The sequence below is a fragment of the Polyergus mexicanus genome, unplaced genomic scaffold, assembly GCF_030449975.1.
Source record: "Polyergus mexicanus isolate NDT 795.1 unplaced genomic scaffold, iyPolMexi1.0 SCAF_18, whole genome shotgun sequence".
NCBI lineage: Eukaryota > Metazoa > Arthropoda > Insecta > Hymenoptera > Formicidae > Polyergus > Polyergus mexicanus.
The window spans coordinates 4619710-4633611 of NW_027223338.1; the positions used below are offsets into that span (position 1 = coordinate 4619710).

Sequence of the window (13902 nt, forward strand, 5' to 3'; positions counted from 1 at the left end):
GAGAAATCTCATTGCCACGGAGATGTATCTAGGGTGACTTAGTTTGCCATTTGATTTAAAGTTGCGAATAGACATCAATATGAAAAAGTAAACAGCCTCTTGTCCATGTGATACTTTATTTTCCAAAGTTTGTTTTGTATCACCAAAAAGAACAAAATGTCATAACATGTTATTAATCTTCCAATGTAGCATCATCCAAATCAATATCAGCCAAGTCTATTTCTTGTGATGGGCTTAGCAAATTAAATTCTTGCTGTAGAAATTCAAAGAAATGCGATATTTCCAATATTTGTTGACGATTCCTTTTATTTTCTTCCCTATTTATTATAAAAATTTTATATAATCAGAAAATTTTTCAATTATGGAGTAATTTCCAAGAATAAACGTACAGATTAAAAATATCACAATAATAATTACTTACACAACTAACTGATTGATATAATCTTTGAACCAATTATTGAGCCGATTTATCATAAGTTCCTCTCGAATATCTATCACCTATAATTGTTTCGATATTTATCAATTATCTTAACAGTTTTGACATTTTCCACGCTCACCTGTAAATGTATATCATGTGATGTGATAAGAGTGGTAGCCAACGTATCCTTGTCACCACACAAATCTTTAAGATCGGCTGGTATATGTGCCTCGTCCGTAAAACCGCTTAGATAATTTGAAATTAATCCATTTATAGTATCATTATATTCAGTCTGTGAATTTCGTAATAGAGAGAAGTACCCTCGTGCGTTTTCTAAGAATAAATTGACCATGTCCATCATGTTAATCCTAAAGACTTCATTTATATCCTTTTTTTTTTGAATGAAAAAACAAGTCCTTCTTAATCCAAGTATCAAATTAATCTCTCATTTGCAATACTTTTTGTAAATTGATGTCACGCACGTACTTGCATCTGATCATGTAATATAACTTCTTTAGACATTAATTGATTTCGTGCCTTAAATAACAAATCATTGAATTCATTATACAATTCCGTCGCTTTCGCAGCAATGCCATCAGTTGCATCGACTTCTCCTACTTGTTCCTCTATCAAAGTTTTCATTACATTTTTTATATTTGCAAATATCTCCGTTTTACTTTCGAGTATTTCATCCACAATCCTTAAACAGGTAAATTGAAGAAAGAAAAGTTACATAGGATAATATAGGACATTTATATATTAATAATTAAGATAGGTCATACTCATGTATGATCGACTATAACAAAAATATTTTTGAAAATAAAATTTTTTTTTACTCGTTTCTCTTACTTTCTTGCTACATTTTGCTTATTTTCCTTGCCTTCGTTAACAACAAGTTCAAATAGTCTTATTTCCTCTGTTCTTTTATCATGTTCTTGTAAGCCTAATTCATATAATTCATAGCATATTGTAGAGAAAGTCTTTTTGTATTCTTCATATGCATTCTGTGTATCTTCATTTATTGTGGATAACATCCTGCCCGCTATGCATATATACATTTAAATAAATGATATATATATGTATAATAAGGGAGATGAAATAAATCTACCTTCATCGGAAGAAAACATTTGTTGAAAAAGATGATCTTCATCAAGATACTCCACATATGATGCAGATAGTAATGCAAGCCTGTCATTAAATTCTTGTTGTAATGCTAATTCTGTTTGTACTTTTGCCTCGTTTTCCTCAAGATTATTAATTATACGACTATAGAAATAAAATAGCACAATTATTTACATATATACTATATATAATGCAAAATATAAAGGCTTTTCTAATATTATTGTTATATTAAAATAATCACTAATGCTTATCGATGGCGGATTGACGATCGCTTTCAGATATCATTCTATATTGATAGTAAATTAATTGTGGCACAAATGCAAACAAATAATCCAAATATCCATCCATTTCAGTGCATGGATTATTGTATGTGTTTAAACTTCTAAGTGACTTGAAGTCACGTAAATATATGACCTGTATTAATAAAACTTTATGAATAATAAAGAAGCAATATGTATAAAAGAGAAGAAAAGAGAGAGACAGAGGGAAAAAGAGCTAATTATATGCACATACATGCTTCCAATCCTCTATCTTATTTTTACCAATATTCAAAATCATCAATCTCTTTAAATTATTTATGCCTTGTACAATAGAGATTTCATTACTGTACAAAAGCAAAATTTCCAATTGATCTAAATTATCCAAGTTTTCCATAACTTTAATACAATTAAAGGAGAGATCCAATTCCTTGAGATGGACAAGTTCGTCCAGATTTTCAATTTTCTCGATAACATTATGGGACAGTGACAATTTGACAAGATTTTTCAACAGCCAAAGATGATCGATGTTTAGAATATCTACAACGGATACGTGATAAACAATATTAGAATATAAAAAAATTCACAGTATATATTTAAAGTAAAAAAATAAATTAAACAGTATAAAAAATTGACTGTATATATTTCTAACATTGCGTGTGCGTGTGTGTGTGTGTCATAAAAATGTTCATAAAAAGCTGTAGAAACTTATAAAAATGTGTACAAATATTTTTTTACAATTCATTACACAACTTGCTATAAAATTCTACAATTTTTACAAATTTGTAAAAAGTTGCGCTTGTTGACAATTTTAATTTTTTCGCACATATACGCGTACTTAATACGTAAATTGTCGTAAAATTTTATTTTCATCGGGAAACTAGATATTTATAAGCGCTTACTAAGGAACTCGATACGGATTTCCTTCAATCCGTCCAATTCGATTCCATCTTTGTGGAATAATCTGCCGGCTTCTTTCTTCGGTCCCTGATCGATCGCCAAGGAGACAAGTATACTTCGAGTTATCACGCCGGGCTCCGTAGCTTCGCGCAACGCGCTAGCCGTGTCCACTTGATACATTTTCTATTCGGAGTCTTATCAGTTTTTTAAATATATAGAAAGACGAATGCGATGAATCTTTCCATCTACCAGATATATAAATATGAAACCGGAATTTGCCCATAGATGGCCCTAGCTGTCAATGTAGTTACCGTCAAATCGCGTCATTGGCGCCATTTTCTTGTTTTGACATCTGATAAAGATTTTCAACTCACAACAATACAAGTTTCATACAACGGCATAGTTTTTAATAGCGTTGAACATGTCGAATTTTGTGCCTGGAAACTACGATTTGCGGACAGCATTGATTTTCTGTTACCATTTGAAGAAAACTGCTGCAGAATCGCATCGAATGCTTGTCGAAGCTTACGGTGAGCATGCTCTTGGTAAATCACAGTGCTTCGAGTGGTTTAAAAAATTCAAAAGTGGCAATTTTGACGTGAGAAACGAAGAACGTGGAAGACCACCGAAAAAGTTTGAAGACAGCGAATTGCAAACATTGTTGGATGAGGATGACGCTCAAACGCAACAACAACTCGCGAATCAATTAAACGTGACACAAGAAGCCGTCTCCATACGTTTGAAAGCCATGGGAAAGATCCAGAAGATGGGAAACTGGGTTCCACATGAACTTAACGAAAGAGCAGGAAAATCGAAAAACCACTTGCGAAATGCTGCTCGCCAGGTACAAAAGAAAGTAATTTCTCCATCCAATTGTAACTGGCGATGAAAAGTGGATATATTTTGAGAATCCTATAAATTCATAGTCAGGCAAACGTCATTGTCAGGCAATCGAATTTGTTTATGTTACCTACGTGATTGTAAAAAAATATATATTCGGCGCATATGTACCATGACACTTGTATATATTTTGTATAATTATATGTTACAATTATATTTCCATCGATCAATTTAATATGTATGTTAAATTATTATTTAGTTTTTTAATCTCAAGTTTATTATTCTTTACATCTATATACATACATATATATATATATATATATATATATATATATATATATATAAATGTCAAACCATCAGCTGTAATTTTTTGTGTCATCCGTTATGGCCATGATACACGAGTAATCTAGATGCGTGTGCTTCGTGTATATTCCGAATGTGCCCAACTTCAAATTGTAGAGACGACGTCGAAGCTCGGAATTTTCAGCCAATGATGAAAATTGACATGAAGTAGTCGTATCATATTCTTCTTTTTTTATGACAGAAAATTGTTGACAGCTATCGTAAAATATATAGGTAAAATAAGTATATCCCTGTTCCAGTCGTTCCAGTACGAAATTACGTTTTAATAAATTGGTAATGAATGTTCGTTATCTATATCCAAGCGATGAAAATTGTTATGATAATCTTAGATAATTAAAAAAAATTTAAGTTTATACGAAAAGCCAATCGTATGGAAATATTTCGATTTAATAACATTTAGAATAATAATTATTAAAGTATATATACTACAAGAATGTGTGTTATACAATTAATATAATCAAATACAATCGAAAGATATTGATAGATGTTATTTTTTCACGTATCTAAACTTTATTTTAGAAATATTAATCCATATTTTAATTAATTATTAAAAGATAGATATGACAATATTATTAAATTATCTCTTAACACACACACACACACACGTATATGTATATATATATATATATATATGTTAAGGAATCTACAAAGATATATTTTAATTAACATTATATATTTAAAATTTAATAATTTGTTTAATAATTAATTTTCAAAAGCTTGCGTGTTTTTAAAGATTAATTACCTCGATACAGGAAAACATGGCCACAGTATCATCAACGAAGGAATTTTCTTTGAGGTGGAATAACTTTTCCGACAATCTATCTTCTGGTTTCCTTTCTCATTTGAGCGAGAATGATTTGGTTGATGTAACACTTGCTGTGGAAGGACAGTTATTAACTGCTCACAAACTAGTCCTTTCTGTGTGTAGTCCCTATTTTAAAAACATATTTAAGGTATGACTTTATTATTAGTGATATCTTGGAAGAAATATATTTATGGATAAAAAATTGAAATTATTTTTGTCAGGAGAATCCCTGCCAGCATCCAGTGATAATATTGAAAGATGTAAAACACGCAGAAATTATAGCTTTATTGAAGTTTATGTACCAAGGAGAAGTGAATGTGAGGCAGGAGGATCTGCCAACTTTCCTAAAAGTGGCACAGATGCTTCAGATAAAAGGATTGGAAGGCAGCGAAGGGCAAATCATACCATTGTTAAACAATTATGCCAATGTATCGGATCCGCAATATGATTCTGAAAATGTAACTATCTTACCAGATACTATGAATGAACGAGAAAATGCTTCAGACAAATCTCCACATTCTCACAAAATAGCCAAGAGAAACACCAAAAAGAGAAAGAAACATATGGTTGAGAATGATTACAATTTAATAGAAGAATTTAAAAGTGAGCCAAATGTCAACAGCAAGGATATCTGCCTCTTAACAGATGATAATGAGAAAGAAGTTAATGACTCTGAAAGTGAAAGGGACAACATTGTTGGTCATGTCAAGCAATCTAATACAACCAGCAATGTTAATAATGATAATGAAGAAATAATCGAATTGCCTAATAAATCGAATTTGGAAGAAAGTTCGATACAATCAGGTATGATATTTTATTGAATTATCTGTGTCAGTTGCTTGGTGATGCATGGATCTTTTTGTATCCAGACTTTTGCTATAAACTGGTCTGATCATATTTCTTGACAATTTAGAGAATTAAATAGTTTCAGAGAATATAGAAAAACGAACTGCCAAATTTAAAACAAATATTAGACCTTTATCCAAACAAGTTATAAATATAATTAAAATGTCGGGAAGAAACATAAAAATATTGTACAACTGCAACAGAACGAAAGAGAGTTTTATATGTGTCAGAAATGATAATAAGCATAGAATATGATGTAACAATTATCAAAAGCATATATGTACTATGTATTTAATAACTAAAGCAATGTCGTTTGTACACATTGTAAAAACTCGGATTAAATATTGTCTATTTGCACTTGTATTGAGAAGAAAAAAGCTTTAAAGATAAATTATTTTAATAAAGAAAGAACTTGTTCTGAGATACACATGGAAATGAGATTAGTCTCTATGGATCTAAATGAATCCAAGCACCGCCGTTAATTTACTAAATCTGAAATATCCGTCTCAAACATTCGATGTCGTGAAACAAAAATTGCAATTTACAGCTGTGGAACCAGTGATTTATAGGCTATCCGCCAGAGGCAAGCCGCAACTGGTTCACGAGGGTTACGTGTACAATTTGACCTCTCGTTCCAAGATATACAACAACTCGCATTATCGTTGTGCGGAGCAGCATCGCGGTTGCCGCGGCAAATGCTCGGTGATCGCCGAAAGATTCATGCCGACGGGGGTGCACGATCACAATCATCCACCGAGTTATCAATCGGAATACGATTACAGAAAGAAAAAAGGTTTAGACACGAGCAATGTCTAAGGGACATTACTCCATGCTGCATTTCAAAATACTTTATAATTAAACTCGGATGCATGTATCTTGCTCTATATATATCTTCAATACCCAGTAATTGGAACAGACGATACGCTACAAATAAGAGAAGGTAAATGTTCATATTTTTCTGATTTGGACTTAAGAAAATAAAATAATTTTTGTATATTATGTAACTCTTTGATCCCAGAGATCAAAGATTTATATCCTAGTTTAGAGACCATTACTGGCAAAATATAGAATCTAGATATTAGTCTTGTAAAATAATTAGATTCTATAATTTGGCAATACCATACGCTCTGCTGTTCAGTGAAATCGATATTTCATTTACATATATAACTTATATTCGTAGTAATAGACATTCATAGTAATAGAAATTATTCGTTATATTATTACATCATCAAAAGTATTATATTTCTAAAGCTTTGCATAAATGTTTTAAAGCATGAGCGAGTAACTTTTCTACAATTGACTTACATTCCAATATGCTTTCATGTAAATAAAATTAATAATTTTGTATATAGTTCTATTCAATCTCTCTTTTAGGCTATCCCAGTTAAAATTCTTGATTTGATCCCACATTCTGTGCTGAATTATAATATTATAGAATTGAAAAATATTTCACGCAATTTATTCTCGTAATATATATCGAGATGAATTAGTTCTATTGTATATTATTTTCTTTCTTAATCCGTTTTCAGCTCCATTAAGATCAATTTGCTCCTTCCAATTATTCTTATTTAATGCTAAAGTCTTCCAGAGAAGTCTTTTTTTCATGTAAATAAAATTAATAATTTTGTATATAGTTCTATTCAATCTCTCTTTCAGGCTATCCCAGTTAAAATTCTTGATTTGATCCCACATTCTGTGCTGAATTATAATATTATAGAAGAAGCGAACTGTATCTTTCTGAACATTTTCTGCTAATCCTATGTGATCTTTCGACCGCCGATTCTTTTTTCTCAGGAAAAATTTGCCGAGTTAATTGGATAATGTAATTACACTGACAGGATGAATACGGTTTGACTCTCTAATTAGATAATAAGTTTTAATTTATAAAAATAAATCGCGAATTTTTCACTGAACAGAGGCGTTCATATGTGAAAGCCAAAACGAAAGCTGTGAATTAAACAGACATGTTTAACGTTAGATGAGAAGTACAAATGTTGGCCTAATTTTAAAGAGACTCTTTGCACATTATAAGTATTTCACGACCAATATATACAAAGAATTCAACAATTATTATAAAAAAACAACTATAACGCCGTTTATACAAAGTCGATCGAAATATTGTTAATTTCTATAAATGTCCACATTCCCATACAAAGATATGTGACTATATGTGTGTATATATATATATATATATATATATATATATATATATATATATATACATGTATATATATATATATACATGTATATAATACATTAGATTTAAATGCAATACTGTGATGCATCAGTTTGTCAACTTTCAGAATCTAATAAATAATGATTTATATTTCCGTGACGTCGTTGAATAATAATGTAATTGTAATATATATATACATTCCTTAGATTAATGATAATTGTTTTGAATCGGATTTTCATTTATATCGGAAGAAGAACGATTGAACTTTCAAAGCTACAATATATACAAATATCATTATATCTATTACCTTGTTTGACTTTCATTTATAGATATTTTTTGAATACGCGTTTTGATATTGTTATCTCTCCGTTTTCGTGAAGGCACCTGTTCACCACTTTATTAATATTATATTCAAATCCTTGCACGCGCAATGGAAGATCTTTATAAGACGGAGCGCATATTGCCGTAGTATTCGTTGCCGTTATCGTTATAAATACAAAATACCGTTCATGTTAACATTATAACTAACGAAGTTAGACAAGTAGAAATGAAGGCGTCGAGATACTTTTTATCTAGCTACTTCTACGGTTTTATTCCTATAAATATAAGCCAAAGATAATAGAAAGAGTAGCTATTAAAATATTAATATATAATAAATATATAATATTCTTGTGTTCAAATGAATATATTATTACATTTTTATTACATTTATTAAGTCCTAATGATTATTTAGCATCGTCTTCGACTTATATAGGAATAAGTCCGTAGACATTACTAAATAAGAAACGAACATATGTTCAATCCTTCTAATTTTGAGACTACACATCGAGATAGTCTATCGAGAAATAATACGGAATGCTCCAGTAAGAACAAAATCTATCTCCCTCCATCTATCCCCTTCTCCCAGTTCACGATTCTTTTAAATTTTGTAAAACTTTTTTTTTTTAAATTAATTTATCTCGTAAAATTGCAAATCCTAAAGTTTCATTCGATTTCAAATTGTATTCTGTTATAACAATTTTTGATATCCTGAACATCCATAGGAGAGTCTGTTTTAACCTTCCTATCTTCCCGGTTTCTCAAACTTACTCTCCAATTCCCGATTAAATCAATTATTGTACAATCGTCGTATTGCACTGCGACAACTTTTGATAATCTCATTAGTGTCGTCTCGCCATTTTTTTTTCCAACTTGCGTTGTTTTTTTTCGTTTATCTCGGGCTGTTCTTGCGGCTGAGCGAAAAACCATGGAGCTAAGATTTGCTTCCAAAGCATCCAGCTTCCTCTCAGTGGTACCTGTGGAATTTTTGTACCATAAAACTTTCGTATTGATGAGAATTTTATGTATACACAGACATTTTGTAATGTAGAATAAAGAGAATTGCTTAAACAATTACTTTTTGCCAGAATGCTTACCAGAAGCCACAATAGCCAGAAGTAATTTGAAATGAGAGACAGGATTTGTATTCCCGATGTCAGTATGATTAAATCCTTGACATGTCTAAATGAAACAGTAAAACCTTATGCAATGAGCAGTGAGACAATCACACAGAATATAACAATATAATAGCAGACAAAAAAAGATTCTATTCAAATACTCACTCCGCTATACCACCTTCCATATTAAGATCAACACCACAGTCCAGGAGTTGACCGGATTCTGAATATGTAGTGCGAGCCATATAGGACATGAATTGATAGCTTCCTGTATATACAATTGCAGAAAACACCATTATTATCTGTAACAAGATAACACATGCTATTTAAAAAGGAACTTTTTCAAGAGCTACAGTTGTTTTGCATCAGAATTCATCAGATGTGGGACTTACTATTGTCAGTGCAGTTAACTCAAACAGCATCATTGTTACGGCGAAGTAAATTCCCATTGCACCTAGGGCCATGTTAGTGTAGAAGCTCAACGTGGAAGCATTCTCCTCCTTTATTTGCTTCGCTCCCTTGGTCAGTACTTTACCTTTCTTCGTCTGTACAGAATACAAAGTCAGATATTCAAAAACAAATATATTTTTTAGTTTACAGATCATCGCTGATAACGTCGACACGCAAGTAAAAGAATTTTACATTATTTTTAAGTCAACTTATGGTATGAGTATCTTAAACAAGACTCAAAATCTTCCTTATGGAAACAGTGTCTAATTAAAAATAAACATTTACTACGAGAAAAATATGATTATAAAGACTCGCGAGACTCACCGTCATGTTGATTGTATTTCCTGCTAAAAGAGTTGCTGTAACTCAGGTAAATGATATTAAAACTGGCACCCTGATGATGAGAGGTGACAAGCGGTTAACCTAAGCAGCGCAATGTCATGTACACGTGAGTAATTCATGAACTTTCTCGATACAAGATGTACCGCAACTTGTATTTTTTTTGCTGGTTTCGGCAGTGATAGCGCGCGAAGGATGATCAAATTCAAATACATATTTATCAATAATAAAAAATATATAGAGAATAGATATGTATGTGTTGTGCAGGAAGAATTCGTATATTATTTAAATACGAATTTACAAAACAAGCATATGCAATTATGAAAAATGTCGTTTTTACTATTATATGTGTAATTATTATATTATAATTATAATATACTATAATATAAGTTATATATATCTATACAGGGTGACCCATTTTAACTTAGGCAGCCAAATAACTCGAAAAATAAGCACACTACGAAAAAATGTTTAGAATCAAAATTTTGTCATTTCGAGGGGGGACGTACAATGACGTTAAAATGAGCCCCCCTCACCGCCCAGGGGAAGGGGTGGGGGGGCTCATTTTAACGTCATTGTACGTCCCCCTCGAAATGACAAAATTTTGATTCTAAACATTTTTTCGTAGTGTGCTTATTTTTCGAGTTATTTGGCTGCCTAAGTTAAAATGGGTCACCCTGTATATACAGGGTGTCCCATTTTAATTTCCTCAGGCAAATATCTCAAAAACCAAGCCCGGAAGAGAAAAATGTTTCAGACAAAAGTTGTTTGGTTTCGAGGGGGCCATAAGATGATACCATTGGTTTGACCTTGGAAAATCATTTGAAGGTCATGTGAAGGTCAACTTTAAAATCTTAAATAGAAATCCCCATTTTTTATTTAGTATTCTTGTAGCTGACATCGAGAGCTTTCCAAAACACTATAATAAAGTATTTTTGCATTAAGTACTTTTTGAGTTATTTTATATTTTAATCTGACATATTTTGATATAAAAAATAAAATATTTCGTAAAATATTCAGTTTTCGATAATCTTACCGTAATACTTTTATGTATAGAATAATGAGACAAATTAATTAGTGCCAAAAAAAAACAAATAATTGTTTAAAAAAATACATTGTAAATAATTTTCTTAAAAACAATTTCTTTTTTGCTTGCACTAATTGATTTGTCTCATTATTCTGTACATAGAAGTATTACGGTAAGATTATCAAAAATTAAATATTTTACGAGATATTTAATTTTTTATATCAAAATATGTCAGATTAAAATATAAATAACTCAAAAAGTACTTAACAAAAAAATACTTTATTATTAGTGTTTTGGAAAGCTCTCAATGTCAGCTACAAGAATACTAAATAAAAAATAGGGGTTTCCATTTAAGATTTTAAAGTTGACCTTCACATGACCTTCAAATGATTTTCCAAGGTCAAACCAATGGTATCATCTTATGGCCCCCTCGAAATCAAACAATTTTTGTCTGAAACATTTTTCTCTTCCGGGCTTGGTTTTTGAGATATTTGCCTGAGGAGATTAAAATGGGACACCCTGTATAATTGTATTGATAATAAATATTATATTAGAATAATTATATTAATATAAATAATTATCTATAATTATCTAATCAATTTATTTAACATCAGAAAATATTATATATGTTATAATTATTATATGCTAATTAAGCAACATGTGTTTATATCAAAAGAATAATAATAAATGTGTGACATTAATAAAATTCATAAATCTTACAGTTTTAAACAATTTCGAGATTTCTTGAGGAATCTTAAGAAGTTTATATAAAAAGAGAAAAAAAATATATTTACTCGATGCTGATGTAATTATATTCGATACTAAATTTACATGCTTAACGAATGCGGAAGCTTAATGATAAGAGAAGTGTTGGCGTCTTTTAGTCATCCAGCTCCAAGCGTATGTAAGGATAGCCGGAAAAAAGATTCAGATAAAGCGCGAGCATCCTCTAGAAATCTCTAGATTGTTCATACGTTATTAAACGTTTCTCTTCCGCGATATTCTTCGGATCTGAAAAAAAAAACAAAAAAAAAAACAGTGAGTTACTTGTTGAAGAGAACAACATTTGGGCATGATGTTTGAGTTCGGGCGATCGGAGGGCTTCCCTTCGCAATATTCCGCGCATCATACCCCAGTGACGATAGACGTGACCGAGACCATACTAATTGCGATTTTCTTAATTATTTTGGTCGCTTATATTAGTATTATACCGGGCTACCGGAAGAGGCAAGTAAGTATAAAGCAAAATATAATGGAGAGATTCCAATTCTTGAATGTCTTCCAAATAAATGCAAAAATGCTCCGAAAGAAATTTGAGGTCTTTTAGACGTTTTCTGACATGTTTTTCCCCACATTTTTTATATCATTCGATAACAACGTTTTCCTTAAAAAGTCTTCATTAAACTTATACGAATAAATTCAGACAAGCCACTCTCCTCTATATATTATGCACACTATAATGAGAAAAATGATGTGTAATAATTTAAATTTCTACTTTAGAATAATATTATGAAATAATATCTCAGAATACGAAAAAAGCTACATTTTAGTTGCGTATAATATTTAACTCGATATAACATTATTTAGAACTATGAAGTAATACAATTATAATTAAGTATTAAATTTGAAAATTATGTTGCTGAAATTTTTGTATAAACTTATTGTTTCATCCGTGCTCTCCTACTTCAATAGATTTTTTTTTTTTTTAATAAATCCCATGTGTATTAATGAAATAATTATCGTTATCGCGTAGAGCATCTGCGTAACTATAAAAATCGGCTTCAGTATCGTGATTGGATGCTTATTATTAGGTAAGTATATATCTTTAAAAAAAAAGATTTTATTTTTGTACTTATTACTTGCCTATATAAGAGACAAATACACGAATTCACCGTTGAATGTTAACACTTGCAGTTGAGAATTTTGGTCAGGAATGGGAATACGGTAGCACAAGAAGCAAAACACCTTATCGAGCCGGCATAGGCGAGGAGATCGAGGCTCAAATGGCAATTAAGATAGGACTGAGATCGGTGAATATCACGCTGAAAGGTAATTTGTGGAATTAATCAAAAATAAAAAGCCACAAGATTCGCATCTTCAGGAATTTTATCTGGATAAATATTTGTCCTGCAAAAAATAAGCCCATACAGCATAGAACATTGCAGCAATATTGCAGCAACATTGCCGCAATGTTGCTACAATGTTGCAATTTTGCTGCAATGTTGTATGCTGTATGGGAGCAAATGAAAAGAAATGAAGAACAATCTCAATTATAAAAATTCGTAATTTTGCATACATGCTCGTGTGAAATTGTTTGAGAACAAAACAAGTACTCTGCGTTGATACCACTGCTTACGAGTAGTATAGTTTAAAGCGAGGCAATTTTCAGCATTAAAATATATACGATGAAAGAGATACCACCTTCTTATTTAAGGTAAAGAAATTTTCGAAAAAAAAAAAAACTTTCATAAAATAATTTGGTAAAATTTAATATTTTTTACATTAATATAAATTTGTTTTAAAGAAAAATCTTCTCAAAAAATTATTTTTAATTTTGCAGATTCCTTCACGTGCGTTTCTTGTGAATAAAGTTTGAAAAATTATGTTCTAACAGAAATTTTTTTTTAGCTAATCCGGAAGAAGGCACGCTGCTCGCAAAGGAAACGATCAATTATAATGAAAGATTTCCATGGACATGGGACCAAGGCAGGATCGGTTTCGGACCCTACGGTATATATATATACATACATACATACATATATATAATGTGTGTGTGTGTGTGTGTGTATACACCCAGGGTGGGGAATTTATATTGAGACACTTAAATATCTAAAAAATAAAAAAAGAGAAAAAAATATTTCAGACAAAAATTGTTCGGTTCTAAGGGGGTCATAAGATAGTACTCTGCGTTGATACCACTGCT

General features: G+C 31.0%; 4 protein-coding genes across 8 annotated transcripts in view; 2 read left to right on the top strand and 2 right to left on the bottom strand.

The window, feature by feature from the left end:
- Positions 1 to 97: 97 nt before the first annotated feature.
- On the bottom strand, positions 98 to 3624 carry LOC138941376 (dynein regulatory complex subunit 3). The gene is made up of 9 exons (XM_070310967.1): positions 2700 to 3624; positions 2054 to 2337; positions 1782 to 1954; positions 1527 to 1684; positions 1268 to 1460; positions 905 to 1118; positions 558 to 806; positions 422 to 498; positions 98 to 317 (listed from the first exon to the last, which is right to left on the bottom strand). Exons 1-9 carry the CDS (start codon positions 2875 to 2877, stop codon positions 173 to 175), a joined length of 1671 nt encoding a protein of 556 aa, XP_070167068.1. The 5' UTR covers positions 2878 to 3624; the 3' UTR covers positions 98 to 172.
- On the top strand, positions 3086 to 7705 carry LOC138941379 (uncharacterized). 3 transcript variants are annotated; one of them, XR_011448157.1, is made up of 5 exons: positions 3086 to 3553; positions 4653 to 4853; positions 4927 to 5509; positions 6099 to 6491; positions 6926 to 7705. XR_011448157.1 is itself a non-coding variant. In XM_070310970.1 (4 exons), exons 1-4 carry the CDS (start codon positions 3119 to 3121, stop codon positions 6365 to 6367), a joined length of 1488 nt encoding a protein of 495 aa, XP_070167071.1. In that variant the 5' UTR covers positions 3086 to 3118; the 3' UTR covers positions 6368 to 7705. The 3 variants fall into 3 exon arrangements, 2 of the variants coding, with proteins under 2 accessions (XP_070167071.1, XP_070167072.1); XM_070310970.1 differs by having other exon boundaries at positions 6099 to 7705; XM_070310971.1 differs by having other exon boundaries at positions 3086 to 3541; positions 6099 to 7705.
- LOC138941381 (transmembrane protein 208) lies at positions 3772 to 10028 on the bottom strand. 2 transcript variants are annotated; one of them, XR_011448158.1, is made up of 7 exons: positions 9938 to 10028; positions 9556 to 9708; positions 9329 to 9465; positions 9143 to 9227; positions 8817 to 9022; positions 4643 to 4831; positions 3772 to 4095 (listed from the first exon to the last, which is right to left on the bottom strand). XR_011448158.1 is itself a non-coding variant. In XM_070310975.1 (5 exons), the coding sequence occupies exons 1-5, from the start codon at positions 9941 to 9943 to the stop codon at positions 8888 to 8890; spliced, it is 516 nt and encodes a 171-aa protein (XP_070167076.1). In that variant the 5' UTR covers positions 9944 to 10028; the 3' UTR covers positions 7866 to 8887. The 2 variants fall into 2 exon arrangements, 1 of the variants encoding a protein (XP_070167076.1); XM_070310975.1 differs by lacking the exons at positions 3772 to 4095; positions 4643 to 4831 and having other exon boundaries at positions 7866 to 9022.
- Positions 10029 to 11731: 1703 nt separating this feature from the next.
- Positions 11732 to 13902, top strand: part of LOC138941380 (dual oxidase maturation factor 1-like) — a 4910-nt gene continuing 2739 nt past the window's right edge. For both annotated transcript variants that reach the window (XM_070310972.1, XM_070310974.1), the window contains exons 1-4: positions 11732 to 12210; positions 12733 to 12790; positions 12894 to 13028; positions 13608 to 13709. In XM_070310972.1, coding sequence (XP_070167073.1) covers positions 12052 to 12210; positions 12733 to 12790; positions 12894 to 13028; positions 13608 to 13709 — 454 coding nt within the window. In that variant the 5' untranslated portion in view covers positions 11732 to 12051. The remainder of the gene's footprint in view (positions 12211 to 12732; positions 12791 to 12893; positions 13029 to 13607; positions 13710 to 13902) is intronic.

Coding starts and splice junctions, on each gene's coding strand:
- LOC138941381 (XM_070310975.1), bottom strand. Junction 9,228..9,328: donor ATGGAAGGTGGTATAGCGGA/GTGAGTATTTGA, acceptor TGTTTCATTTAG/ACATGTCAAGGATTTAATCA. Junction 9,023..9,142: donor TCTGGCTATTGTGGCTTCTG/GTAAGCATTCTG, acceptor AAAATTCCACAG/GTACCACTGAGAGGAAGCTG.
- LOC138941379 (XM_070310970.1), top strand. CDS start 3,119: ATGTCGAATTTTGTGCCTGGAAACTACGATTTGCGGACAGCATTGATT. Junction 4,854..4,926: donor ATTTTAAAAACATATTTAAG/GTATGACTTTAT, acceptor TATTTTTGTCAG/GAGAATCCCTGCCAGCATCC. Junction 5,510..6,098: donor AGAAAGTTCGATACAATCAG/GTATGATATTTT, acceptor TGCAATTTACAG/CTGTGGAACCAGTGATTTAT.
- LOC138941376 (XM_070310967.1), bottom strand. CDS start 2,877: ATGTATCAAGTGGACACGGCTAGCGCGTTGCGCGAAGCTACGGAGCCC. Junction 1,955..2,053: donor AGATAGAGGATTGGAAGCAT/GTATGTGCATAT, acceptor TTATTAATACAG/GTCATATATTTACGTGACTT. Junction 499..557: donor CACATGATATACATTTACAG/GTGAGCGTGGAA, acceptor AAACAATTATAG/GTGATAGATATTCGAGAGGA.